Source organism: Drosophila sulfurigaster, chromosome 3, assembly GCF_023558435.1.
Source record: "Drosophila sulfurigaster albostrigata strain 15112-1811.04 chromosome 3, ASM2355843v2, whole genome shotgun sequence".
NCBI classification, from domain to species: Eukaryota; Metazoa; Arthropoda; class Insecta; order Diptera; family Drosophilidae; genus Drosophila; species Drosophila sulfurigaster.
The window spans coordinates 38,011,201-38,036,492 of NC_084883.1; the positions used below are offsets into that span (position 1 = coordinate 38,011,201).

General features: G+C 40.7%; 5 protein-coding genes across 7 annotated transcripts in view; 4 read left to right on the forward strand and 1 right to left on the reverse strand.

Moving 5' to 3' along the window:
• LOC133844334 (pupal cuticle protein Edg-78E) lies at nucleotides 1-1,139 on the forward strand. The gene is made up of 2 exons (XM_062278266.1): nucleotides 1-85; nucleotides 156-1,139. The coding sequence occupies exons 1-2, from the start codon at nucleotides 74-76 to the stop codon at nucleotides 675-677; spliced, it is 534 nt and encodes a 177-aa protein (XP_062134250.1). The 5' UTR covers nucleotides 1-73; the 3' UTR covers nucleotides 678-1,139.
• Nucleotides 1,140-2,348: 1,209 nt separating this feature from the next.
• LOC133844867 (larval cuticle protein III/IV) lies at nucleotides 2,349-3,047 on the forward strand. The gene is made up of 2 exons (XM_062279141.1): nucleotides 2,349-2,488; nucleotides 2,566-3,047. Exons 1-2 carry the CDS (start codon nucleotides 2,477-2,479, stop codon nucleotides 2,941-2,943), a joined length of 390 nt encoding a protein of 129 aa, XP_062135125.1. The 5' UTR covers nucleotides 2,349-2,476; the 3' UTR covers nucleotides 2,944-3,047.
• A 4,408-nt stretch (nucleotides 3,048-7,455) lies between these two features.
• The window catches only part of LOC133842986 (GTP-binding protein Rhes), a 40,659-nt gene continuing 22,822 nt past the window's right edge, over nucleotides 7,456-25,292 (forward strand). The window contains exons 1-2 of one of the 2 annotated variants that reach the window (XM_062276315.1): nucleotides 7,456-7,577; nucleotides 12,963-13,350. The gene's annotated coding sequence lies outside the window, so the exon portion shown is untranslated. The remainder of the gene's footprint in view (nucleotides 7,578-12,962; nucleotides 13,351-25,292) is intronic. The other variant, XM_062276316.1, reaches the window with a different exon arrangement.
• On the forward strand, nucleotides 21,606-22,670 carry LOC133843885 (uncharacterized). 2 transcript variants are annotated; one of them, XM_062277642.1, is made up of 4 exons: nucleotides 21,606-21,807; nucleotides 21,876-22,140; nucleotides 22,203-22,352; nucleotides 22,405-22,572. In XM_062277642.1, the coding sequence occupies exons 1-4, from the start codon at nucleotides 21,659-21,661 to the stop codon at nucleotides 22,570-22,572; spliced, it is 732 nt and encodes a 243-aa protein (XP_062133626.1). In that variant the 5' UTR covers nucleotides 21,606-21,658. The 2 variants fall into 2 exon arrangements, with proteins under 2 accessions (XP_062133626.1, XP_062133627.1); XM_062277643.1 differs by having other exon boundaries at nucleotides 21,611-21,807; nucleotides 22,515-22,670.
• On the reverse strand, nucleotides 22,674-23,971 carry LOC133843886 (uncharacterized). The gene is made up of 3 exons (XM_062277644.1): nucleotides 23,560-23,971; nucleotides 22,979-23,149; nucleotides 22,674-22,925 (listed from the first exon to the last, which is right to left on the reverse strand). The coding sequence occupies exons 1-3, from the start codon at nucleotides 23,897-23,899 to the stop codon at nucleotides 22,708-22,710; spliced, it is 729 nt and encodes a 242-aa protein (XP_062133628.1). The 5' UTR covers nucleotides 23,900-23,971; the 3' UTR covers nucleotides 22,674-22,707.

Below are 25,292 nucleotides of genomic sequence, written 5' to 3' on the forward strand. Positions count from 1 at the left end.
CTTAGCTCTTAGGGGTTTAACAACACCACAAATCCAATAACCAAATCTCACACACAACCCAAGCAAGGCAAAAATGTCTCAATTCGTAAGTAGAATGAATCACTTTTGTTGAACTGAACGGAAACTCTTACTGCTATTTGCAATTCCTTGGACAGCAACTCGTCGCCGTACTTGCAACTGCTGCCTGCCTCATGTGCAGCCTGGCTGTGGCACAGCCTGTGCCCTCGGATTCAGCCGATGCTCATGCCGAGATACGCAGCTACGAGAATGAACTGAAGCAGGACGACAACAGCTACAAGTATCAGTTCGAGACAAGCAATGGCATTGCACAGCAGGAGCAGGGTGTGGGCGGATATTATGCCAGCGGCTCGTCGCAGTATTATGCACCAGAGGGTCAACTGATTCAATTGACATACACCGCCGATGAGAATGGCTTCCAGCCGCAGGGTGAACATCTGCCCACGCCGCATCCCATTCCCGAGGCGATTCTCAAGTCTCTCGAATGGAATCGCAATCATCCCGAGGAGGAGCAAGAGGAGGCCCATTACCATGCCGCCCATGAGCATTCTGCTCATGCTGCTCATGGTGGTCACCACCAGCATGGCGACCAGTATCTGCAGGTGCCCGCTTCAGCGCCAGCGGCTCCCTCTGGTCTGCCATATGAGCGCAAGATTTAAATTAGTCGACAGCAAGTTTGCCTCACATTACACTCATCCTCTTTGAGGGTGTGTGTGTGTGGTCTGAGCAAACATGTTGCATGTCCAACTTGTAGTTTAAGTCTTCGCTCTCTCACTCACATCTCCATCATCTTGTGTTCCCTCATGTTCGAGTGCCTCTGTGTGTCCCGTGTGTGTTCCTTTGCATGACCAACGCAACAAACATCAGCAAACAATCGTCAGCAACAGCAGCAACAGCAGCAGCAGAAGATGGGCTGAAGCTTCAGCTGAAACTGATGGATGCCAACACTCCTACTCAATGCCACATGCCTTGATACACACACACACACAAAGACACACACTCGAATACACATCAACATTGTACATACACATGCACGTGTCTGCTCCTGGGCGCTGTGTCCTTTGGTCCTTTGTCGGCTCGCTGACGTTGACATTTATTGCCAGAGATAATAATAATGTAATAAAAGCAAAAAAAATACAATTTAATATTGTTGTTTATACTATGTACAAATGGCGTTGCTTTTACCAGTCTCCTCGCATCATTCCAGACTCAACTTCCATATGGCCATGGTCCTTCAGTCTCCTTCATTTGACTCCCACTCGACCAAATTGGCAAAGTCTGAACGCGCAGCTGTCTCTTTGCCATAAATCGCGCGTCTCTCTCTCCCGCACTCTTGATAGAAGTGCCATAGTAAGTAGATGCTTCTACGTAAATCTGCATTTCTTTATTGGGCAAATTAAATTAAAAATTAATAAATTCGTTAATGCTGTCATTGTCATTGTTTGCTATCGCTGTCTCGACTCTCAATGCTGTTGTTGTTGCTGTTGCTTTTGCTGTTGATGTTGATGTTGATGTTTGCGGTTGCTGTATGCAAATTAGCAATATTTGTAGCTTCATTTGACTTGATTGACTCGTTTTCGATACGCAGACACGTGTTGCAATATTGAACTTGCAACGGCTTTAATTTTTGTCTGTATTTTTTGATTTAATTAACTTATTGTTTGTTGCTGCTATCGATGTTGTTGTTATTTACATGTTTTGCAGTGTTTGAAGCAACATTTTTTACGATCAAGATTGGCTCATAACCTATTTTCGTTACGGGAGAGCATCTGGGTTAATTCGCTACAGCATCACGGTTGCAAACTCTCTTTTTTTATATTACAGAGAGACTATATTTTAATTATTTTTAGTTCGGAATTTAAGTTGTCTTTCAGAAATTTTAAATATATGTTGTTATGTATTTAAGATGAATATCTTTATTACTTCCAATATTTTTGTAAAACTTAACCGAAAATACAAAATTATAAATATGAAAAGTATGGATGTTGTAATAAATAAAATTTGAAACTATTTGCTTATAAGGAACACAAAAAATTGGTAAATAAAATTAATAAATTCTTAAATTCAGCTTAGTATTTTAAATTGACTTTCTTTTGTATAACTGAAATATGTTAAGTTAAATATTAAAATATATTTAATATAAATAACATTTCAGTGAGTAGCTCAAAGCATTTTTCAACTTTAAATTGCAGGTGAGTGTATCGCATAGTTGTCTCTCGGCTCTCTACTATACTATCACTGCTCTTGGAGTCGTGTTGCCAAATAGGCCGCATATCTAGGTTACTCAGTCGCATGGCCAATTTGCATATTGTGTTGTGTGTGGTGTTTATTGTCAATATCAAGGGGAGAGAGATAGAGACTTGTGGACTTTCGATTGCTATAAATAATGTAGGGAGTCGCCAGACTGATCACACATTGAAGTCAACAGCCAAAGACAACATTACCAATCACCATCAACATGTTCAAGCTGGTAAGTTTGCCTTACAAAAACATCATATCGACAACAATTGGATTAATACTGAATTGGACTTTTGCTTTTGGACACAGCTCCTGATTGCTGCACCTCTTTTGGCTTGCGTCCTCGCTGCTCCTCCCCTAGGATCCGATGCTGTCATTGAGAAGTTCGTTTCCGCATCGGATGAGAATGGATATGGCTTCCAATATGCGCTAAGCGATGGCTCCCACTTCTCCGAGGAGGGACAAGGTGGCAACTATGCCCATGGCACCTTCGGTTACATTTCCCCTGAGGGCATTCCCTTCGCTCTCACTTACACCGCCGACGCCACCGGCTATCATCCTCAGTCCGATGCTCTGCCCACTCCTCCCCCAATCCCAGAGGCCATTCTGAGGAGCATCCGTTTCATTGAGGAGCATCCCACACCTGAGGAGCTGGCTGATCGTGAGGTGCGCAAAACTCAGCTTTAAGCGAATCATTGTTGCTCATTAGTCGTAGGCTTTATTTAGTGTATAAAATAATTAATTCATTTCATGTTTACATACAAATTGTCACACATCTCGTAAGCGAGAGAGTCTCTACACAAGAAGTGACTCGTCTTGCCAATAAATTGTTTCGATTTAATTGTGCTAATTGGAGTTGATTTCACGCCAATTCCATGCGAATTGTGCAAAACTTAATTAGTCTGTTATTAACGGTCGAGAAGCCACTAAGACACCAACAGAGTGCCATTGATAAAGCCTTGCCTTGTCTGTCTTAATGTTGAGTACTGAGTTAAGCTCCGGCTGGCAACAACTTACAATGGAGGCATTGTGTTGAATTTGCTGCATTATTGAGATATGGCTAACGCTGCTATTACATTCCACTTTGCGGTAACTGATAATTAGGTTTTGCGGTAAGCCTAATCTAAGGGCAGCACACAAATGCACATTACTGTAGTTGTTATTAAATTCACTTATGCAAGAATGTCATTTTATTATGTAGAAAGGGGTAGAGGTTAACATAAATGCAAATTAATATATTGCTATTCTAAATATGCGCTCAAATAAGCACAAATTGGCTGAGTGAATTGATAAGCTTAAAATGATTTCATTGTAAGCAGTGCATATCGGTTGCTGGCATTGCACTGCTTGCTAAACGTGAACTGCTTACACGTGAATTAAAATACTGAAAAACGCATATAATTATTTATAGACTGAATTTTTTTCAGTAATGGTCCATGACATAAACTACAACAAAAAAAAGAAGCCAACAGTTATCATCTTTGATATTTGTATTTGCCAAATAAAATATTATTTGCCTATTTCTGTTAAGGCAAAATGCCACTTTCAATAAGTGAAAATCCCCTCCAATCCTGGCAGTAATAATATTTAAGGTCAGTCTTGCCCTGCGGCTGACATCAATGCCGCTGATATTACAGACTTGGGTTACTTAAGTCGACCATAAAGTTGCCTTACCGCCAATGCTCCTCATGACCTTAGGGCCGCTGCCTACGCGTACCATGTACAATTAGGTTAAAGCCAGAAATCGTTGTTAACAATACCAACACTCGATGCATATACGGTGAGTGAAACGTGGGATTTACTTGGAACCTAAGCAAATTGAAATTCATTAAGAACATAACGACTGGCTACCACACACGCAAATTTTCACACACACGCACAGAGACACTCACCGACACGCAGACAGTTATTGGAGCTGGAGGCAGCCATTGAAGCGGTGCGAACGTGAAACAAACTCATATCAATTAGACATGCTCTGTGGCGGATATGAGTAGTTAATTAAAAAGATTAAGGCACATGATGAAATTAAGTACATGCGAGCACCTACACGCACACACGCAAATATATTAGTATGCTAGTGAGTGTGTGTGTGTGTGAGGACTCAAGCTCAATTTCAATTGAGCGAGGCAACCCACACATGAAATATTCAACAATAAATATGTATATTTATATATGCATTATTTGTGTAGATGATTTATGCATAAATTTGCCTGATTCCTGCATAAATATTGCGCGCTCTATTGTCAACACTTATGCAAATCGCCTGAAAAACGAAATTAAATATAAACAGAGTTCCTCTTTAAAACAACTTACTCGTCCTGCGTGTCCTCGCTGCCGGGATGCTGTTGCTGATGCCGTTGCTGTGATGCTGGGTCCTTGTCATTTGACTACCTGGCAAAACAAAGCCTGCTGTGTAATCAAAAACTTGTATTTAACATTTTATTTCAAACTTGATAAACGCTTTGTGGAAATGCGGTCCCTATTTACTCATCGCTGCTCGGTGGGTGTACGTTCTCTCTCTCTCTTTCTCTCTGGCGTTCTCCCTTCTCGACTTGTCGACTCGACCCCCTAATTTGCTATGCTGGGTTTGCTGTTTATTACCGTGTGTTGTTGTTGCTGTTGCGGAGGTATCTGGTCTGCATGTTGCTGAGAAGGATGTTTATACATTTTCAAATATATAAACAGCAACGCGTTTGCTCTCCGTTCTTTTCTCTTATTTGTACAAAAGCATGAAACAGTTGTCAAAACAATGTCTATTCTCTAACATTCCGTTCCGAGCAAAAAAAAAAAACCTTTTACAAATGATGTAGTCTGTTTTTTTAATCAGAACTGCGAGCAAGAATTTTAAATGTGTGCGCTCAATTGTTTGTTTTACAAATATTAACTGACCGTTTGAAGAGTTGCTCAATATAAACTTTGACAGTCCAATTGATTGAGTTGTCTTTAAGAGCACATAATTTAATATTAAACTTTAGTTGATCAATTGATTTTCAAATATCCTCTTTCACATACAGAAAAATTCAAGCCAAACTTTTGATTTTCTTAGTGCTTGCAGCAAAGTTTTTGTGCTATCAATTCTAGGAAACTCATATTCGCTCTCTGGTGAAAAATGCCTTGAATTCAATTGAGATTTTCATTAGATTAACTTGAAAGTTATTTATTCATAGACTTCAAGTTCGACTCAATAGTTCAAATAGTTTTTGGGCAATGAAAATGGAAAAATTACTGACTCGAATTGCCATTTTTCTCTCTCTATGCATGTTTTTATTGGCATTTCATTTAGAGAGCAATAATGCCTATAAACAGCAAATTTAATGTTATGGCAGCAGACAACAAAAAATTAGTTAGAAAGAAACTATACCAATTGTCACTTCTGTTCTTATTTGTGCACAGTTTAACCGACTATGGCACATTCATTTTGGCTACCTTTTTTCTGGACAGCACAACAAAAACAGGCAAAGAGCTAAAGCTGTTGCTGTTTCTGTTTCTGTTCCTGTTGCTGGAGATAAAGGGAGGTTGACTGGGTTGGGATGTTGAGTTGAAATTGCAGAAATAACCCCTTGTGACAGTTCTAATGCAAACAGGGTCTCTGACTCTTCTCTCTCACACTCAAGTGGGCAACATTTATATTTGCCAACATACATACAGAGGAGTCCCAAATGTTCATATTAAACAACAACCAAAAAAAAAAAAGTAAACCAACGAAAAAATGGCTTTGTTTTGTTACTCTTTCCCGAATTCCGGCTCAAGGTTTGGGTTCGGTTACGAAGTGCCAGTCAGCGGTGGGAGTTTAGGAGAATCGAGTGTTTTTTTCTGGGTGGTGTTGGGTGTCGGAGGTACACGGTTACGGTATGTGTCACGTAGCCGGAAAAATATGCGAACGAATGGTCGAAAATGACAACAACACTACTCGAAAGTAGGCAGCAAAATGTGTTAGTCCAAAAAAGTAGAAAAAAAAAACGAAAACAACAAGCATTTCAATTAAGCTAAAAGTGGATGTCACAGTGGAGAAAGTAGTTGAATGTGGGCGGGGAAAACAGGCGGTCTAGGATTCCATTTAAAGTACGGCAAATGCTGTGAATAGTGAACACTTCGCAGCAACAAACAGCTATTCAGCATTTTAGTTTTCAATTTTGGGATGCAATCGCTTTGAGTCTGCACGGAAATGCGCTGGCCGTATTAATAACAATAGTGTCTGCCAATGGCGATGGCGATGGCGATGACAGTCAATAGGCGACAGACGGCGACGAAATGAAAAATAATCTCAAACAATAATTGCTATAGAAAAGTTTTTGGCTAGCACAAGCAACGTTGGCGGAGGGACCATTTGCCAGCTGCCAGTTGGTAGAGGAGCGAACGCAGGGAGCAACGTAGAGAAAAGCGCAGACAAACGAAACCAATTTATTTTAAAGTAAAAATCAATAGCCAAGAGCCAGCAGCAATGGACAGAGCTTCCATCCATTAAAAAAACCAAGTTCTTCCCCACCTCTCGAGCGAACCTCGTAGAATCATGACACAAATACACACACACACACAGAGACTGCCGAAAAGTGCGAATGTGCGAATGTGGCCATAATAACTTGGCCATGTGAAGATGCCGCTTAGCCATGCACATCGTGACTTGGCCTCAAGTCTCCTGGCCGTTAACAACCTGTGACCAGTGCGTTGGTACTCATAAATGTGATGGTGAAATATGCATTTGACATGCGATGATGGAATTCAATAATGCTCAGTTCGAAGGCGTTTCCGGCTCGCTGAACGTTTCCGTTTCCCTCCGCATTAAATTATGCTTATTTCCCAGTTAATTCCGACTGCAGTCTCTATCCAATATGCTTTTTTTTGGAAAGTGCTTCAGTTGATTACCTCGGCATGCGAGTGCAACTCGAGTGTGCATGGCATAAAAGTAAGTAAAGTAAGTAGTAAAAGTGCGTGGAATATGTGCACTTTTGTTTGGCTTTGTTATCGCCGGCGCATTTACCCATTTGATGTACACAAAATGGCACTCACACACACACGTATACTTTTCGCATATAAACTTATTTAGTTTCATTTAAAACTTTCACTGCATGCAGATTACTTCCGCAGCAACAGCAGCCCATTAACAGCACGCGCGTCCGCTAACAGAGCTCTGTTAAGAGTTAACAGTGCGCCTGTTAAGCGGCAACATGCCGCTGCTGTCCGTGCTGATAACTTCAGTTTGCATCCGTTTGTTGTGCGTTGAAGGTCGTGGTCGTTGTTGTTGGTGCGGTGCCAGTGTTGCCGAGCTGCTCTGACATTAACAACTACGGAAAGACGTCCTGTTTCGTTTGTTTGCTGTTGTCGTACGTAAATATTAATGTTTGATAAGCTCGCGTCCTGTTTGGCTATCTGCTTGACTCTCTACTCGCCATAACTCTCGCGTACTCTCTGTCTGTCTGTGTGTGTGTGTATGTGTACTTTATTTGTGTACGCTCTCTTGTGTGTGTGCGTGTGTGAAACTACATTAAAAAGTTCACACACAAATTGCATTATATCCGCACTGCGATATATTGGCGCGCTTTTCTTTCTCCGTTTATTTTTTTTGTTATTTTTTTGTTAACTCGAGCTGCTTTGCGCCAGGCCACAAAGAACATAAAGTATGCATGTTCGAGTACGCGTATGTGGGCGAATACGTGTGCATATATTTTTTACTTACTTCAAATAAGTTTCGGGGCATTTATCGCACTCGTTGTTGTTGCTCTTCTTGTTGTTGTTGTTGCTGTTGAACACTTTGTATAAGGATAAAGTGGCGCACTCGGGATTTGCACACGTCCATACATATACGACGTATACGTAATATACGTATGTGGCCTGGCTCGTTTATTAAAAAAAATGCAGAAGAAATTTCCATTAAAATTCGTGACGGCTGTGGAAGCGATTTGGTCCGGTTCTTAAGGCCACTTGAAGACGATTGCTTGGATTTCAGATTTGCTAAGCGGCAGGCGTCCTTTTCACCTGTGCCTGAGTCTGGGTTGCGTTGGGTTTGTTGAAGGTGACGGCAAATTAGTTAAAAGCAGTCTGATTTACAGCAAGTTTAGTCGCATTAAGGCATTAAGCCCCGAGGCCACAGTCACGAGAGTGCGAGAACCTCGTCCTGATGGTAATGTTGATGGCGATGATGCTGATGCTGATGCTAAAAGTTCGAGCCGTGTTAGCATATTGGTAATGTGATTTTCGTAGCACTTTTGTTCACGCCCGGCGACACATGTTGTGGTTCACACACCGAGGCACACACACAAAATACACACACACAAAGAGAGAGAGAGAGCGAAAGGCGAGTTAAAGGAATGCCCGGCGGTGATATTTACATTGGCCCGAACCTTGTTTGGGGGGTATAAACGCTTAGTGGCTGCCAAGTTTTGCTGCTGCAACTTTATTGCCGAGAGACACTCGCACATACATATGTATACGACGACACTCACATATATATTCACACATCTACATACATATTTGAAATGGTCTTCAAGTCAGCCCTCAAACTAATAATGACCTTAAACTGTACCGCCGGGCACTTAACTTTTGCTATCGGCCATTGGCCAGCCACTAAGCCACTTTAATCGATAACGACCAATGCCAACAGTTGGCCTGTGCATACATAATGTATGTATACATACATACATACATATTGTACATACATATACATACATATGTATTCTGTGCATACTTCGACATACATATGTAAATATTTGATGTCCTTTGGGCAAGTTGAGCCGTGACTTGGCTGACGTTGACTTCACGCTTGATTTGCCGCTAAGCCTGCCACATTTCACTTGTAGGCTTTTCGCCCGTACCATGACAGTCAACAGTCGACAGTCGACAGTCGACATAGTCCAGGCAACCAGTTCAGCCCATTCCCTGTCCGGTCGTTGTCATTACGTTGATGATGACAGAACCGAAACTGAGGCTGAAGCTGAAATGTGACTGAAAGTCGCTCTGCGATGCGCACTTTTGCCGGACAGTTTTGCCCATTAAATCTGGATAGCTTTCAATCCATCTGAATCAGCAGCAGCAGCTAAACGAACGAGTCAAGTGCTCGTTGCGGTTTCAATTAATTAAAACAAATTGTGCCGGCCCTTATTGGCCTGCCTCTCAACAACAACAGCCACAACAACAACAAATTGTTATTTCATTAGTTTCCATTACTCTTGATGCGACCCACGCATATTGCTCGCTGCGTTATTAACAAAAAAGTGGGACGTGGACTTTACTTTACCTGCTCTGATCCAACGCAACGCTGGCAACGCTAGTAACGCATTTTCCACGCTTCATAATTTTCATTTTTCACTTTTATTGGCTTTTAATTAATGCAAAATTGTTTCGGGATTATGAATATTTGTTATTATCTCTAGCGAGGCATTTAATTTGATTAAAAAAACGTTTTACAGGCTTTGAGTATTAAATTTGATCTCTGCTTAAATGTGAATATAATCGGGATTATGAACAGCTGCAATTGCACTTAGTTCGCAGAAGTCGGAAAGTCAAACCGGAAGTTTATAAGGCTGTTAAATAATCTATCAGTCAGTCAATCAGCAATCAGAAATTCAGACTTTAAACCTATAAATTGTTAGTTAACCAGCGACTGAGTCAGTCTTAAATTCAATTAATCTACTAGTCTGTTACTACTCTGTTAGCCAGTCAATCAGTTCTTCAGACTTAAAAGACCTAGTTAGTTGATCTGTTAGTTAAAGGACGAGTCAGTCAGTCTATTATTCAGTTAGGTCTGTCAGTTAGTCAGTAAATCAGTTATTCAGGCTATAAACCATCTACTCTGTTAATAGAGAATCTACCACTTAGAGTATCAGTCAGTCAATCAGTAATACAGGCTTTTATTCTGTTAGTTACTCTGTTAGTTAAAGGACGAGTCAGACAGTCTACCTTTCATTTAGTCTACCACTTAGTCTATCCGTTAGTCAGTCAATCAGTTAGCCGCATCTTGCAAAGCAGAAAACTGCTGCTGCTTTTGTGGCTTTCATTTCAATTGTCAAGCGTTAGCTATCAAGTCGAGCTTTGTCGCTTGTCGCCTGTTGTCTGTCGCCCGTTGTTTGTTTGTTCGTTTATTCGTTTGTTCATTTGAGTGCCTGGGCAATTGTTGAATGCTCTGCAGGTAATGGTATCTATAGTATCGCTGTGGGTGGACGGGCGACGAAATCGGCTGCCATTCAACACTTTGGCACAGCAGGAACAACAACAGCAGCAGCCACAAACAGTTGCCAGCTGCATTCAGTTCATTGACTGACTCTTTGCATTACCTCCACATCGTCTTTTATATCCTCGAACAATGCACATCAAACCATTTGATACGCTTAAGAATACATATACACAGAGAGAGAGTGTGTGTGTATTGGAATGTGTGTGTTTGTATGTGGAGCATTCACTGTCACCCCTCATCATTGAATGCCATTGACTGGTAGCAGCTCCAGTGGTTATTGGTTATTGATATTAAATCTGATTATCCTTCGCTAAGCATTCCCTCTGCCAAGTTAGGCTATCGCCTTTGCATGTGCACCCAAGTGTGCGCCAGCTGAAAGATGTGTGCCTCCTATGTTCCTGCTGCCACAAGGCGTGGCAAGAGTCAGAGGCACAGCAGCAGCACACATGCTGCTACTTCTGGTTGTAAATGCGGAATGCGGCGAATGTGAGTGCTGGCAACACATTAATTGCAGTCATATTAATTACAGTTTTAATTAGCGAAACAGATTTTGGGTTAAGTATGAGATAGAAAGAGAGAGTGCAATAAACAATTTTACGCACATTTTTTGCAATAAAATGAATAATAAAGCCAAGCAATATCATCTCAGTGTCTCTAGGCCTAGCAATAATTACGATTCCCTAGTAAAATAAATAATAAAGCGTCGTCATATCATGTCTGCCCCACACTGCGTATGCGCTATATAAAGTCGCAATTAAAATTTGTACTAAAATTAATAATAAAGTCGAGCATTAACATGACATTTGGAAAGGACTCAGGTGTAATTAGAAATTTGCCACTGTATAATAATAGTTGGCTATAAAGCTATGATTCTTAGTTAATGGACTTGGCGATTAAATGGAATATAAATTAAATCCATTATAGTAGAACTTTAAGTTTTAGATTAAAAACTTATTCAATAAAACGAAAAATTAAAATTTATAAATAAATAATAATAGTTATTGGGGCATTTATTTCTGGTTGACTAAAGATACTTATTACTCATATTTCCTTAGTATATTAACTATAAATAATTATATAAAAACTTTGCTAATTTAATGGATATGCCAAATAGCATATACGTTTAATCAATAAATTACAGTAAAACTAAACTTTGTTTCAAAATCTTGAAATATTAAAGTTCGTTGAAAAATAATATTAGTATTACATTTTTTTTTATCCTGGTAAAGAAATGAGTTTCTTGCTTTCTTTCTGATTAACTTTAGATACATAAATGACTAATAATTATATAGAAACGTTTCTAGCTCACTTTTTCTACTCAGCTACATATTTGAGCTTAATAATAGAGTAAACTTCATTCATTCTCGGAAAGTTCATAAAGTAAGAAAAGTTTGACAGCATTATTAAATTGGATTGTTTTTCCACAAAAAATATTCGAGCAAATAAAATTTGAAAGTGAATTTTCTCATGTTTCCAGTATTTTTCTTCCCAAATTAAGTTTAAAAATTGGGGGGGGGATGAGGAGTCGAAAGTCTAAAGCGACTTAGAACGTCTTTCAACGTCAAAGCTATTGCTATCAACACCATGGCTTGGGATTTGCGGTGCTCGAGTAAATCGACGTTTTGGTGAGAGTAAAATAAAGACACAGCATCGCGGCATTCGAAGACCACCCGGAGAGAGAGGAGACAAAACAAAAGCAAAAGCTAACAGCTAACAGCAACAGCGTTAGAACGTTTTAGCCATTAGACATTTACGGAGCCTGCTTCATTTTGTTAATTGCCATCATCTTAGCATTTCATTAAAAAGCCTCCACTCTCAATCTAGATGCCTAAGACCATGTCCAGGCGCAAAGACCACGTTGAAATCAATGGTGAGGGTTGCGGGGAGAGGGCAAAGATTAAGAGCCTGACTTGACTTGAGCGTGTCAATAAATGACTTGATAATCATACAGAAATGATTTGAAAATCAACAGCTTACTTTTGCTGTTGCCAAAGGACATTTGAGGAATCGTCTTGGGATAAAGAAAGAAGGATTTCTTAATTATGTGTACATACGAGAGACTTTAACTCGCTCTACATACACGAGTATTCACATATGAGTCTCTAAATATGTGTGTGTGTGTGGATTGGTTGACATTTTTATGGAGATGATGAAGAGAGTGCAAGCGAGCGAGCCGCTTGTTGCTGACACAACTTTTCATGAAATGTGGGGATACTCGTAGGAGCTTGACTTTTGCTTTTGTTTGTTTAACTTCTTGTCAACCTACATACACACATAACAATGCGAATGTGGGAGTGTGTGAGTGTTAGTACGAATACGATTGCGAGTACTCGCAACAGTGACAACAACTTCAAGTTTGGCTGTAAATATTGATGTAGCTTCATCTGTTACTGCAGTCATGTTATGTTAATTAACATACGCTACTTCTCTCTCTCTCTCTTTCGCTCTCTGTTACTCTGTTAAGTGTGTGCGCAGGCGTGAAATGTTCCTCAATTGAATTTCATAGTAATTTCCTTACAATGGCTGCAATATGTTTCAGATAAGCGTACGTCGGCTTCTGGGCAGGTCACACTCCCCGCCAGTAGCGGAACACGGAACTCGAAACGCGGAAGAAAGACGAATCTGAATCTGTTCGAATATTACGCTAATACGTGAAAGCAAAACAATCGCGTTGCCGGCCACAGGACAACGACTCCGCGTGTTTAGCCTGTTTATGGCCATGTCTAAATGTTAATGTACTGAGTGTGAGTGTGTGAAATTGTGATTGCGATTGCGATTGTATGAGCTTATCTGTGTGTGTGTATGTTTCTGTGAGCGAGAATACGCCAAGTGTGCAAAAAAAAAGTTGCGAGGAGCAATAGAAGAAATACATTATAATTGCACGGTGGCAGCCAACAAATCGGCAATCTAGTTGATGTCGCTTTCAGGTGAGCCGCAATTTGTGATTCCCATAATGGAATGCTAGAAGTATACTGTATATATATAAATATACTATATGTATTGTCATCGGCAGATAGCCGCCATTATTCCCCTTGACTGACTCGGCACGGTGGCAATGTCATTTGGGACTATTTTATTATATTTATTATTTGATTTGTTTGGCCACCTTTGACTCTCAACACCGGCCAAATATTTAATTTTATTTCATTTTATTTTCTTCTGCCGTTTTTATTTATTTTCGTTGTTGTCGATGGAAGATGTCGTGACCAGCCCGCATCCAGGTTTGGCCATAAAATACAGCACCAAGCAGCAGGCACTAAGGATTGGGTTACCCACTTAAACACTCAATTTTTTATGGGCCAAGTCTTGAGTGCTACGCTCAGCACTCTTTTGGCTTTTGTCTTCTTACATTTTACTTTTATAGTTCCAGCTTTAATCGAGGCACTTGAAGAGCCTTGCTTGTTCGGCCAGCTCGTTGTCAACGTGAAATTTCAACTGATTAAGTTTGTTTTTAAAGTATGAAATGAAAAATTAGCCAAAGAATTTCAAAGACAGCCCCCAGGAAGAAGAAAAAACTTTAGCATGAATATGAGTTGTACGTTTATGCTTATCTAAATTGTTTGCTTCCACACTCCCCCAGAAAGTTCCATAGCCCATTAAGCAGCACCAAATTCACACACTCGCTTCTGTATATACATAAACTCTCTTTGGCACACTCACTCATAGAGCCGAGCCACTCGCATCCTAGTTAATTTTTCAATGTCATTTGAAGGCAGCACGAAATTTGACATTAGCCATTAATAAATTAGCGAGCATTTTGCATGTCTGTCTGCTAATTGAGTGTGAGCGGCAAGAGAGAAAGTGTGCTTTGATGTCTTTTGGCCCAACTGGATTCAGCAGCACCACAAATCACAAATGCCAGGCAGGAAGCACTCCCGGTGACCCACCACCATCAAATCCGAATTATAAGGACTGCCAGAAATCAAAACAAAAAGTAGAACATCAGACCAGAAGGAGCACAGAGCTGGAACTGAACAGCAGCTGTGCGTTGGCCCAAAGTAATTTTATACGTAGCTTAACCTTTAACGCCAGCACAATCCTTTGTTTCCGCCGTCGCCGTCGCCGACGCCGACGCCAACGTCGACGCCTTTTCACCGCCTTTCACACATCTTTTAGCGATTTTGACAGAGCTTCGAGTTCTTGCTAGCCTTCTGCCTCCCAACAAAATATACGACTATGTTATAAATGCTTGGTGTGAGTTGCCTTTTCTTTTTTTGTGCTCTCTAAAATCTTTTCAACAATTCTCAAAATGTTTGCTGAAACGAGTTTTGGGGTGCGTTGAGCCTTGTGTTGTGTTGTGGCGTTTTGGCTGCTTTTTGCAGCTGTTGCTGCTCGGCATACCCTGTAAAAGAAACGAGCGAAACTCTAAGCTACTCCAAATCGTTGTCAATTTGTCATTCTCATTATCACATGCCTAATTTGATTTAAACCAGATAGCTGTAATTTGTTTCTTTTGTTCCTTTTTGTGCTTTCTTTCATTCATAAATAATGCATAAATGAATTAGGCGCTCATCAGTCTAAATGATACTAATTGAGTGCAGCTCTATGCTTTCCAAGAAGTGCGTTAATTAATGCTCTATATATATTTTTTTGTCTTACATATCACATTGTAAAAATATGTAAGTAAATGTTTTGTGCCTATTTATTTATTCAGAAGCATTGGATTTTTATATGCGTCTCTCAGAAATAGGTATTTTCATTCTACTTCACAAAATATTAAGTATACGCAGCTTTTGGAATCTTAAAGTTTAATATTACAATTCCTTGGAATACAGGATATCCTAGTATCCTGCTTTGAAGCTCATTTTCTATGCTCGCTTTTGCTGTCTGTTGTTATTTCTTGACATGTGTTGCCGCCGCAGTAAACCATTTGATTTCTGTACACACTCTCGCACACCTACACAACAGCAAATAAATGTCGGTGTGTGTGTATATGTGTATGTATTATGTGAGAAATGTATTATGTCTGCTTCTGCACATTGTTATGAATTTTTGTAGCAATTTCAATGATTACATATTGCGTATACGCATTTGTTAGCTTAACCCAAAGGTAAAGCTTTAAAATGATAGTCGCCTCAGCGGGAACACTTTGACTCCCCTTCTTACCCCACTCTGTCATAGCATAATCTGTGCGTAAGTGGATTTTGTGATATGTTCACATGTTCTTGTCTCTTCACTTGGTTAAGATGGAGCCAGTTTGGCAGCTACCAGTTACTGTTGTTCTTACTGTCAAACGTAGTAATGTAGTCAACGTACACTTTCGTATGGCGGAGTCAACAAGATCAGATTTTGTGTGTGGGAGGTGCGTGGGAGAACAGTTCTAAGAGTACTTAATGGAGAGAGCACTTAATAGAGGACATTGACAGTCATTTGCTCACTCGAAACAATATTGTATTCATTGCTGTCAAGAAAGCACATTGTGCTCGCTATCTTTTCGAAAGACAACTGAAGTGTTTTCAGAAAGGTTTTTAATAGACAGCTATTTTCATTTCAATGCTATATATTTATAACGCAATAATAAGATAACAGCAGTTTAAATTATTCAACAACTTTCGTTCCCCAACTGCACTACACAAGTCCAAATTAAAACAATGAATGACATAACTGTCAATTGCTGCAGAGTCTGAGAAGTGCAGACAGAAAAAAAGACAAATGGATACTGCAGAGAGTAAATGATTGCATTATGCTCGTACTCGTAATTCAAGTGCCTGCTGGGGTCGGTCAGCAATTAGCGTAATTACCTAAGAGAATGTGCTTTGCCTGGTCAGAGGAGCAGAAGCAACAGCAAGAGCAACAGCAACAGCAACTGAACAAAAAAGCGCAATTCAGTGCGGTCCTGTTGTGTGGCTGTGGCACAAGTTTATATTAAATTATTTTTAATTTTTAATTTTTAAAGGAGCTCATGAACTGGCCAACTCTCTGTGGTCACTCTTTATTCCTCTCTCTCTATCCTTCTGGTTGCAATTGTTGGTCGGTTGAGCGATGAATGGGTTTTGGCTATGGACGTGGCAGCAACTCTCGAAAAGGAGAGAGCTGATTTTTGGGTCAAGCGTGACAGTGGTCCGAGACATTATAATAACATCCATCATGCTGGACTATATTGGGATGACACCAACAACTGCTATATCTAAGGCAAAGCAAAGGCAAAGGCTAACTAAGGCTGTTCGTTGGGTAAACATAACCAATTTTTGTTTACCAAAAATGCTGCCGTTTTCTTCACTGTTGATGTTGTTGTTGTTGTTGTTTTTGCTGGTGTTGATGGTGTCGTTTAGGGGCAAATGAAAGTGGCCTTTGAGGGCCATTTGGCGTGCTGATTTGGACATGCATCTATGTCTATGTCCGAAGTATTATGTGTTTGTGCTTCTCTCTCTCTTTGTGTATGTGTGTGTATATAGACCAATAATAAGCCATTTCGTGCACATAATTGGCAGGGGCAAACGCAAAAGTAAATAGCTATAATTAATGTATACTCGTACAACATCAACATAAATGTGACCTGACCGAAATACCAAAAAAAAGAGCCAGGAAAAGCGAAATGAACGAAAGCTTACGATACAGAGACCAAAAAAGCGGAAGCCGCAAGGCGAGAGCCACGGAAATTGTTTGTCATCGCAGCGCTCTGTCTCGCTGTCTTTCTCTCTCTCTCTTACATTCTCCCTCTTTGTATAATACTTGCGCTGGAAAGTATGCTATAAAGGCTATTTCTTCATTGATACGCAAACAAGCAAGCGATTTGTAACGATATGGTATCCACACACATATCGTACTATACTCGTATATAGACGAGAGTACATGCATGTGCTGTGTATCGTAAATGGTCGATTGTGTGCACATTCTCGTTTTATTTTTATTTCACTTTTTTTTTGTGTTGTTGCGCGCACCGAAAACACCATCGAAAATTGGCAAAAACAACAGGAAAATGTGTTTTGTGGGCGATGCTGTCAGTGAGGCTGATTGCGTTGACAAAATCGCATTGACAGCCACCGGCTGCCGCCAACCAGCAGCCAGCATTAAACCAGGCAGCCAGACAGCCTGACAGTCAGCCAGCGCATCCTGCGGATATTTGCAGCCTCTGCCGGCGGCGACAGCGACGTTTTTTTTTTATTATTTTCATTTTTGTCGTAAAAAAAATATATGAAAATTCTGTGCGAATTTTCAATATACAAATCTAATTTCACAAGCTGATTTTTCATACCCAAAATATCGTACGTGAAAGATCTGATGCATCATTGAAATTTTCATAAATTTTAATCGGATTACGAATTGTATTTCCCCACGAATAATAACATTGATTGGCACATAAAATGAACATTTTGTCAAGATTGCATTTCTCGACGTTAATAAATTAATTTTCTGGCAAATTTGCGCAGTTTGCGCTCCATCAAAAGGTGATAACCATAGTTTAACTCACACTATTGCGATATTAAGTATACGCACAGTTTATATACAAGTTTTACCAGCCAAATTTCCAGTCTTTTGTGCAGCTTAACTTTATATCTAGAAACTCATTACCCAAAACTCTGTTGCCCAGGCTTTGATAATGTAGTTCTTTGACGCAAATTAGATTTGCAGCCGCATTTAATTTACGTATAATTTGGCGAGACATTGAGCCAGGCCGAGAAGCTGAGAAACTTCAATCAAGCGCAAAGCCTTTTTATTTTTGATAATAGCCAAAATTAAATGAATGCAAACTGTTGTGTTGTGAATTTTTTGGGCATTGCACAAAGGATGTCTCGAATTTATGCGCTCCGCTCTCTCTCGAGGGTGCCATTGTCATTGCCAAGTGGTGACAGCTGCTCCACAATTCCATTGTTGTTGGAGGTGTCATTGGCGTTCCTGTTGTTGTTGTTGCTGTTGTCGGTTTCACTGGTATTTTTGTTGCTGTTGTCTTGGTTTACTTGTGCTGCCCGGAGTCTTTTGTGCCATCGCGCTCTCGCTGCGCTGACGTTTTTATTACCAAGGCTCATGAATTTTATTTAGCACGAAAAAAACAGCAACAACAACAAAAATAAGTAAAGCGAAGCCGGGCGCTGTTGCCAATTTGATGAGGCTTTTGCTCAATTTTTGGCCGTTTTGTTGTTGTTATTATTCTTGGCCTTGGCTGCATCTCTCTCACATATACGCAAATGGCGTGACAGGCCACCCAAGACGGGAAATAGGAAGTGGGAGGCAGGAAACAGGAAGCCGAGCAGAAGACGACGGTGAAACTATGCGCCCAAGATTACGAAAATTGTTTACACAATGCGCCAGCGTGGCATGCGCTGCCCACAACAACTCTGATTAAAAAAGTTTCACGTTTAACCACTTGAGTTAGCAACGCTCACACACATCTTCTCTTCTCTCGCATGTGTTGACGTGCGCGTATATGTCTTTGGGTGTGTGTGTATGTGTGTGACATGTGGGTGTGTGTTGCGTGTGTATTAGTGCGTGGCTAGACAATCAAAACTTTTTGTTCTAGGCAGTTTCGCACAGCAACTTCAAAGTTAACCCAACGACAACTAAAATCAACCACAAAACGCACACCTAAGCGACCTCAGATTTCTCAACTCACCACACTCACCCTCTCTGTCTCTCTCGCTCTGTGTCAGATTCCTTGGTGACTATAAAATTAATGAAGCGCCGCAGCCTTCTGGTTGGCGGCCATTGCCATATCCATTGCTATTGCCACGACAGAGACATTAAAGTTGTCGCTTTCGTTGCCGTCTGTCGGCTGTTTCTCTGTTTGCTATTGACAATGTTGTTGTTGGTTTTACTGCCGTGCTGCCATGCCGCCTTCTCATTGCCAATGCGTATTTAAATATGCACATTAAAGCTACGGCCGCTAGTCGGGATTTATGGCCTGCGGTGCTATGGGGCTCCCATTTGGGTGTGCTACCCGTTTTCTGTACTCTGTTTGTACGTTGTCGTCGTCCTCGGTTTGCGGCTAATCTCTGATGTACACTTAATTATGTGGCACGCTTGCTGATTGCCTACGATCTATGGTAGACAACGCCAACCCAACTGTAACCCTTTCGCTTGCCAGACCTCCCCAAAGTTTATAAAATTTGCAAAACATACTTAGAGAAATTGGAATTTCTGCATTGGCATATTTACTCATGCTCTGACGGTGACTTCGACTCTGACACTGACTGAGTGCAGGCATTTGAAGAGTCAAGCACTTAGTCTGGGGCTCTGGAGGTTTGTCAGGTTTGCTGTTGCATTTTTCGTGACTTTATCGCATATCCTTTGTTGCTTTGTGTATGCCAACTAGCAACTGACAAACTGACAAACCGGGAGCCGGCAACCGGCAAATGGCATTTAAATTTCATATAGCAAATGTTGTTAGCATGCCAGCCAAAAGTATGATACATTTTTTACTATTTCATTGGCTTCCTTTCCCTGCCCACCAAGAACTCCTACGGCAGTGCACACAAATTGCCAAAAGCAAAGCGCTAAAAATTCATGACGAGGATTGGTCTTGTATGCAATATAAAGAGAGAAAGCGAGTGAGGTTGTTGAAGGGAATTAAGGAACCGTGGAGCTAAAACCCACTGCACTGCATGCAAAATTGAGTAAAAGTTCGCAGTTGCAAGTTTTTTGCCATGTGCAAAAACGTGAGCGAACGCAACAAAAAAAAAAAGAAGAAAATAACACAACAAAAAAGAAAGTTGCTCGAAATTGAGCAGCTGGCAAAAAGAATCGCAAAATTCTTTTAACAACTTGGCCAGCATTCCACCAATTTTACACAACGTTGCCTGATGCCAGGCTGCTGCATGCCTTCCTGTGCTCTGCTATGCTATAAAGCAATCAATTTGTACTCTTGTCGCCCCCCTCTCCACCTCCACCAACACAGTGTCAATCTGCGGGATTTGATATCGAGCAACACCTTTAACAAGAGCCACTCAACAAAAAAAAAAATGGAATAAAAACAGTTTGCGGACATCGAAGCGGCGAGGAGTTGTTCAACCGAAGCCGTAATTGTTTTTAAACGAAACTCTTTGGGTCTGTCATTGTCCTTGAGTGAGCATTAATCAATCAAATTCGCTAGAAGTCGAGCCAACAAGCTATAGATAGAATGTCGTATTCTATATTTGAAACACTCACTGAAAGCATCAGCTGCAATTAGTTAATTCATTACAATTCCATAAAAATAAGAATTGACTTTCGCCTGGCGTCGTTTGAACCATGCGCTATTTACTCGTTTGACTTAACAAAGTAATATGCGCTTGTCATGCAATACAATGATTATGATTGGGCCCCAATCAAAGTGCCTCGCAATGCAAAGTGGATGAACACGAAAAACGCATTGCTCACAAAAAGACATGCGTGCTTGTGTGCGTGCCAGCTTGCTTGCTTGCGTAAAGGCAAAGAAAAATTTCAAATTAACAGCAAGGACACGACACGACCCGACACGGCAGCTACATAAATTATATATGCATTTTTGATGCAATTACTGGCACTCTACAAACCAGTGTGCAGAGATTGTTAACTGTGCGACTTGCAGGCTGGCAAAGGAGTAAAAGACACGCGACACAAAACACAGTGTATGAGTTCTGTGGAGGAGAGCGGGACAGCTAGCCGTTAGGGATCCTGTGGCTAAAGTGAGATAGCTACCAAAGCTAGATAATGAGCCGCATGCATGCACATGCTAACACTAGAGTGACCAGGTCTCTTGTTACATTTGTTTTGAGGCTGATAACGGAGAAATTAAAAACAAGTCAAAGTTATTGACAAAAAAAGCTAAAAAGTGAAAACTTTAACTTGAACTTGGCAACAATTGAACCGTAGCCAATCGGTGAAAATTTCAGAAAATTCGTGCTGTCCAGCTCACAACTCGGATTCGGAGCTCGTTTACTATATGATTAAAAAGTTCGAATTAAACTTTGGGATGAACTCAAGGCGTTCAAGGGGCGTAGAGCAGCATTCCATGGTGCAAAGTTTTAATTATTACACACTTGTGACGTTCAATTTGTGCGCGATGTTGCAAGATTATAAAGTTTTTAGACTTCAATTATTTAGGAGACTTTTCTACTCGTATTGTAAGTTTATGTGTATATATGTATGTCGTGAGCGCTTTTTGCGCTAATTTAGTGCATAAAAGTTGTTGTTTGTTTTGTTTGATTTGGCGTCGTGCCTAAACTCTTGAGTTTAACTGATTGTCCACAGTGCTTCTCCCCTTCCTGCCCTATCAGCTGCTCTCTGTAGCCTTTGTTTTAGTTTCAAGTTTGAGATGAAATTTAACGAGTTGTAGTTATTATGTTCAAAACGTGGATTAAAATTTGGCCTGAGATCGAAATTGAGACGGCCGAGCAGCGTCGCAGATTCGTCTATCGCACCTTCATCACATTGGGCTGCTTTCTGCTGTTGGCCCTGGTACAATGGGTGCCCATCGTATGCTTTCCAAAGTATGGTACGAGCTACACACAAAAATTGCTTAAGTAATTCGTGTTCCTCGCCATCCCCCCGCTTATAGAATCCTAGACGTGGTGCGACGACATGAGTCGACCTTTGTCGTGACCTTTCTAATGGCAATGCTCTTTCTCGCGGTCTTCTTGCTGAGCGATCAAATACGCTACATGCCGTGTGTGAGTTGGGTGCTTGTCATTCTCGTTGTGGAGTGTGAGATCGTGGCTCTGTCGCTGCTGGAAGTGGAGTCGAGTATTATGTATCTGGTGATTGGTTTATTGGTCGCCATGATTGTCATGGTCTTTGCCATTGTGCTGGCCCTGCTCTTGCCGGTAAGTCGAAAGTGTCCAGTGTGATTGCTGCTGCACTATCTTAATCTTCCGACTGCATGCAGCATGACCTCACCAAGAGTATGAATTTCATGTTTACCGTCTCCTTTTTCACCCTGCTGCTGAGCATCTATGTGGTCGTCTTCTTGGGCATCCTACGGCTGAGCTGGCCTTTCTTCGTTTACGCTGCAATCATCGTGCTGATGCTGTTGCCCGTAAGGCTGCCTCACTTTTGTCACACTTTTGCCTTTTAGCTAACCACACTAGTCCTTCACCTATCACATATCACACAATATGACCATATCATTCACACCCACCCACACACACACACATTTGCACACACTTGCTTCGTACCACTTGCCACTTGCCACTTTCAGGTCGTTGTGTATCACACACAGAGTATTCTGGGCGTTGGCGGTCTGCGTACGAGCCTGAAGGATGACAAGCTTGCCGCGTTGCTATTGTTTACTGATTTTCTGGCCTTGTTTATGCTAACCTTCTACTGGCGTCCCACCCGTGGCGACAAACAATAAATGTCATGTTTAGCTATAGTGTTTTTTTGTTTTGTTTCTATTCAAGCTCACTCCCTTCCAAACATGCGTCCATCCGCTTGCTATAGATGAACGGCATCCGCTGCGTTCGGCAGCCTGTGGGTCCTAGTATATGCAGCATTATGTGATCTTTGCATTCAATGTTTCCATCTTCATTGCAGTCCCTGGCATAGTGCTCGTTGTAGCCTCGCACAATTTCTGATCCACACTCCGGATCCAGAGCGCAACTCTCATAGTCTGCAAAGAATCGGGTTAATAGTCATCCCAAAAATTCGATCATTTCTCATTACCTTGGCTGACATTTATGCCCGGAAGGCGCAATGCATCCTGCCAGTAAAGCTTGGAGATGCCATAAGTTCCACACTTATTTTCGCCGCACAGAGACCTATTTAGCGTACTTGTATACGCAATGCACTTCAGGCACTCACTCCAGGCATCAAGTGGCTCTTGGATGTAGGATTCTACAAAGTGAAAAAACATTTTATTAATATCGATTAACTCAATGATTTATTTTGAAAGCATTTATATATTTTGCAGCAATCAATTTGCTAAATGCAAAGACATTAATATATGTTGATGACAATTTATAATAATTAAATGATCTAAACTTCAGTCAATCACGAACTTGTGACACTAAAACATATATGTACGAAAATTTCAATTTCTGTTTGTCAGTCAATTTAATCTCATTTAAATAATAGTTAGTTTCATTCAATTCATTTTTGCCTTTTCAATAATGTTTTAGCTAGCAATTTTAAAATACACATTATTTATTCACTATATACTCGTACACAATTTGTTTTGCGTATTTCAAATATGAATTTGATAAGGAAATAACCGCATGCTGTGCGATATAACTGCTCCCACTTACCTATAGTTGGAGTCATTGTGTCATTCCAGAAAATTGTTGGCGGCTCCACTTCCTCCTTGCCCCAATTCATGCGTCCGAAGTGATTCTTTTGCTGCAGGTGCATAAAAATGGCACCCACAATGAGCATCAGTGATAGAAAAATGGCTGCCGAGCTCAGCAAACTTTTGATGCGAAACTTGCTCTTGCCCATTCTTCGAACTTCCTCCTCTGGCGGTCCATTGAGCAGTTCGGCATAAGCAACTGCTGGCTGGGCACCAGCAGGCTCAATGAACACCGGCTGAATCTCAATCACAGCTTGAGTTGTGGGCTGTGCCGCACTTCCATTTGGAATCGTGGTCATCGCTGGGACAGCAAAAACTAAGCTAATCGCAATGCTACTTAATTAATCGCTTGTCAGCGCTCAACTGGTCGCCTTTCCAGCATCTTCTCAGGTACTAAGCGATAACCCCACGGAATACACTTACATACACGCACACAGACATCGCTTGAGCTGAACAAAGCGCTGAATGTTTTGCTCGCTTTGGCGTGTAATTCATGCTTGACAGTTTGTGTTTTTATACCCGCTACCCATAGATTAGAAGAGTATTATAGCTTTGTGTATGTAACAAGCAATATAAGGCACCCCATAAAGTGTATATCTTCTTGGCGATATATCCATGTCTATCTAGATCTCAGGAACGTTAAGAGATAGAGCTATTATTTTGACAGCATGTGTTATTTTGCACGCTAAACTAGTTTGTTTTAGATTTTAGTACCGCTTACTTCCGGCATAAACGCTGTAGATATCGTATCGTGACTTTAGCTTAGAAATTACGCTATTAGATTTTTTTGACTTCGGGCTTAAATTGCTTTGGTTTTGTATAATTTATTCTCTATAGTATATTTTGAATGTAATAGTATATCGATATACCAAATAAAGTCATTAGTTTTAGTAATTTTTCGGTAAATTCATTTTGGGAATAATACTGTGCTGATTTGCTTTTATTGAAAATTCGTTGTGGGTATTTAAAAGCCGAGCACCATTGAATGTAACTTGCATTCTTCTTGTTTCAATGCTTTGGTCGCTCTCTTTCTCTCTTTTTGCTCTCTTTTTTTCCTTATCTCGATGCCAGCTGCTGGCTGTCAATTGAAACCCGCAAATCATGCTCCACAATTTTTGGCTATCTTCGATTTCTCTGCGTTCAGTGTGCGGCAACTGTTGGTAGTCAGTGTTTCGCATGCTTTATGCGTTCAGATTGAGTGTCGATTGCATTTTCCACTCACACATTACACGTGTGTCATCTGGAAGAGATATGAACTAGAAATGCGAGTAGCAATGGAACTGCCAATGGCGTCCAGAAGGAAGCGTACGCATCTTGCATACTTATAAGCACCCGTTATAAGCAAATATGAGAAATGGTTTGGCACATAACAAAACAAGTAAAAACGGCAGTTTATTCACTTCAAGAACATGTGTTAGAAGCAGCGGAGAAGCGTGCAAATTCAGTTGACACTTGTTAATGGAATAGATCCATAAAATTATGATATTGATCACATAACATATACGTTTATCAGTAATTTTCTTGACTCTTAAACAAAGCAATGGTGTAGTTGTAAACCGCGTTATTATGAATTAATTGAAAACATGATTTTTGTAGCCCCCCTGGCGATAAAGTTTGTTATAGATTATCTCATAATCTGTGTAGCGGTCTTTGTAAAAGGTGTCATTCCCAAAGTGATGCAATACATCCTGC

Excerpts from the sequence above, each read along its gene's own strand:
- LOC133843886 (XM_062277644.1), bottom strand. The coding sequence starts at position 23,899 with ATGACCACGATTCCAAATGGAAGTGCGGCACAGCCCACAACTCAAGCT. Across the intron at positions 23,150-23,559 it reads CACAATGACTCCAACTATAG|AATCCTACATCCAAGAGCCA; the intron begins GTAAGTGGGAGC and ends TTCACTTTGTAG. Across the intron at positions 22,926-22,978 it reads GGGCATAAATGTCAGCCAAG|ACTATGAGAGTTGCGCTCTG; the intron begins GTAATGAGAAAT and ends GATTCTTTGCAG.
- LOC133843885 (XM_062277642.1), top strand. The coding sequence starts at position 21,659 with ATGTTCAAAACGTGGATTAAAATTTGGCCTGAGATCGAAATTGAGACG. Across the intron at positions 22,141-22,202 it reads TGCTGGCCCTGCTCTTGCCG|CATGACCTCACCAAGAGTAT; the intron begins GTAAGTCGAAAG and ends GACTGCATGCAG. Across the intron at positions 22,353-22,404 it reads TCGTGCTGATGCTGTTGCCC|TCCTTCACCTATCACATATC; the intron begins GTAAGGCTGCCT and ends TAACCACACTAG.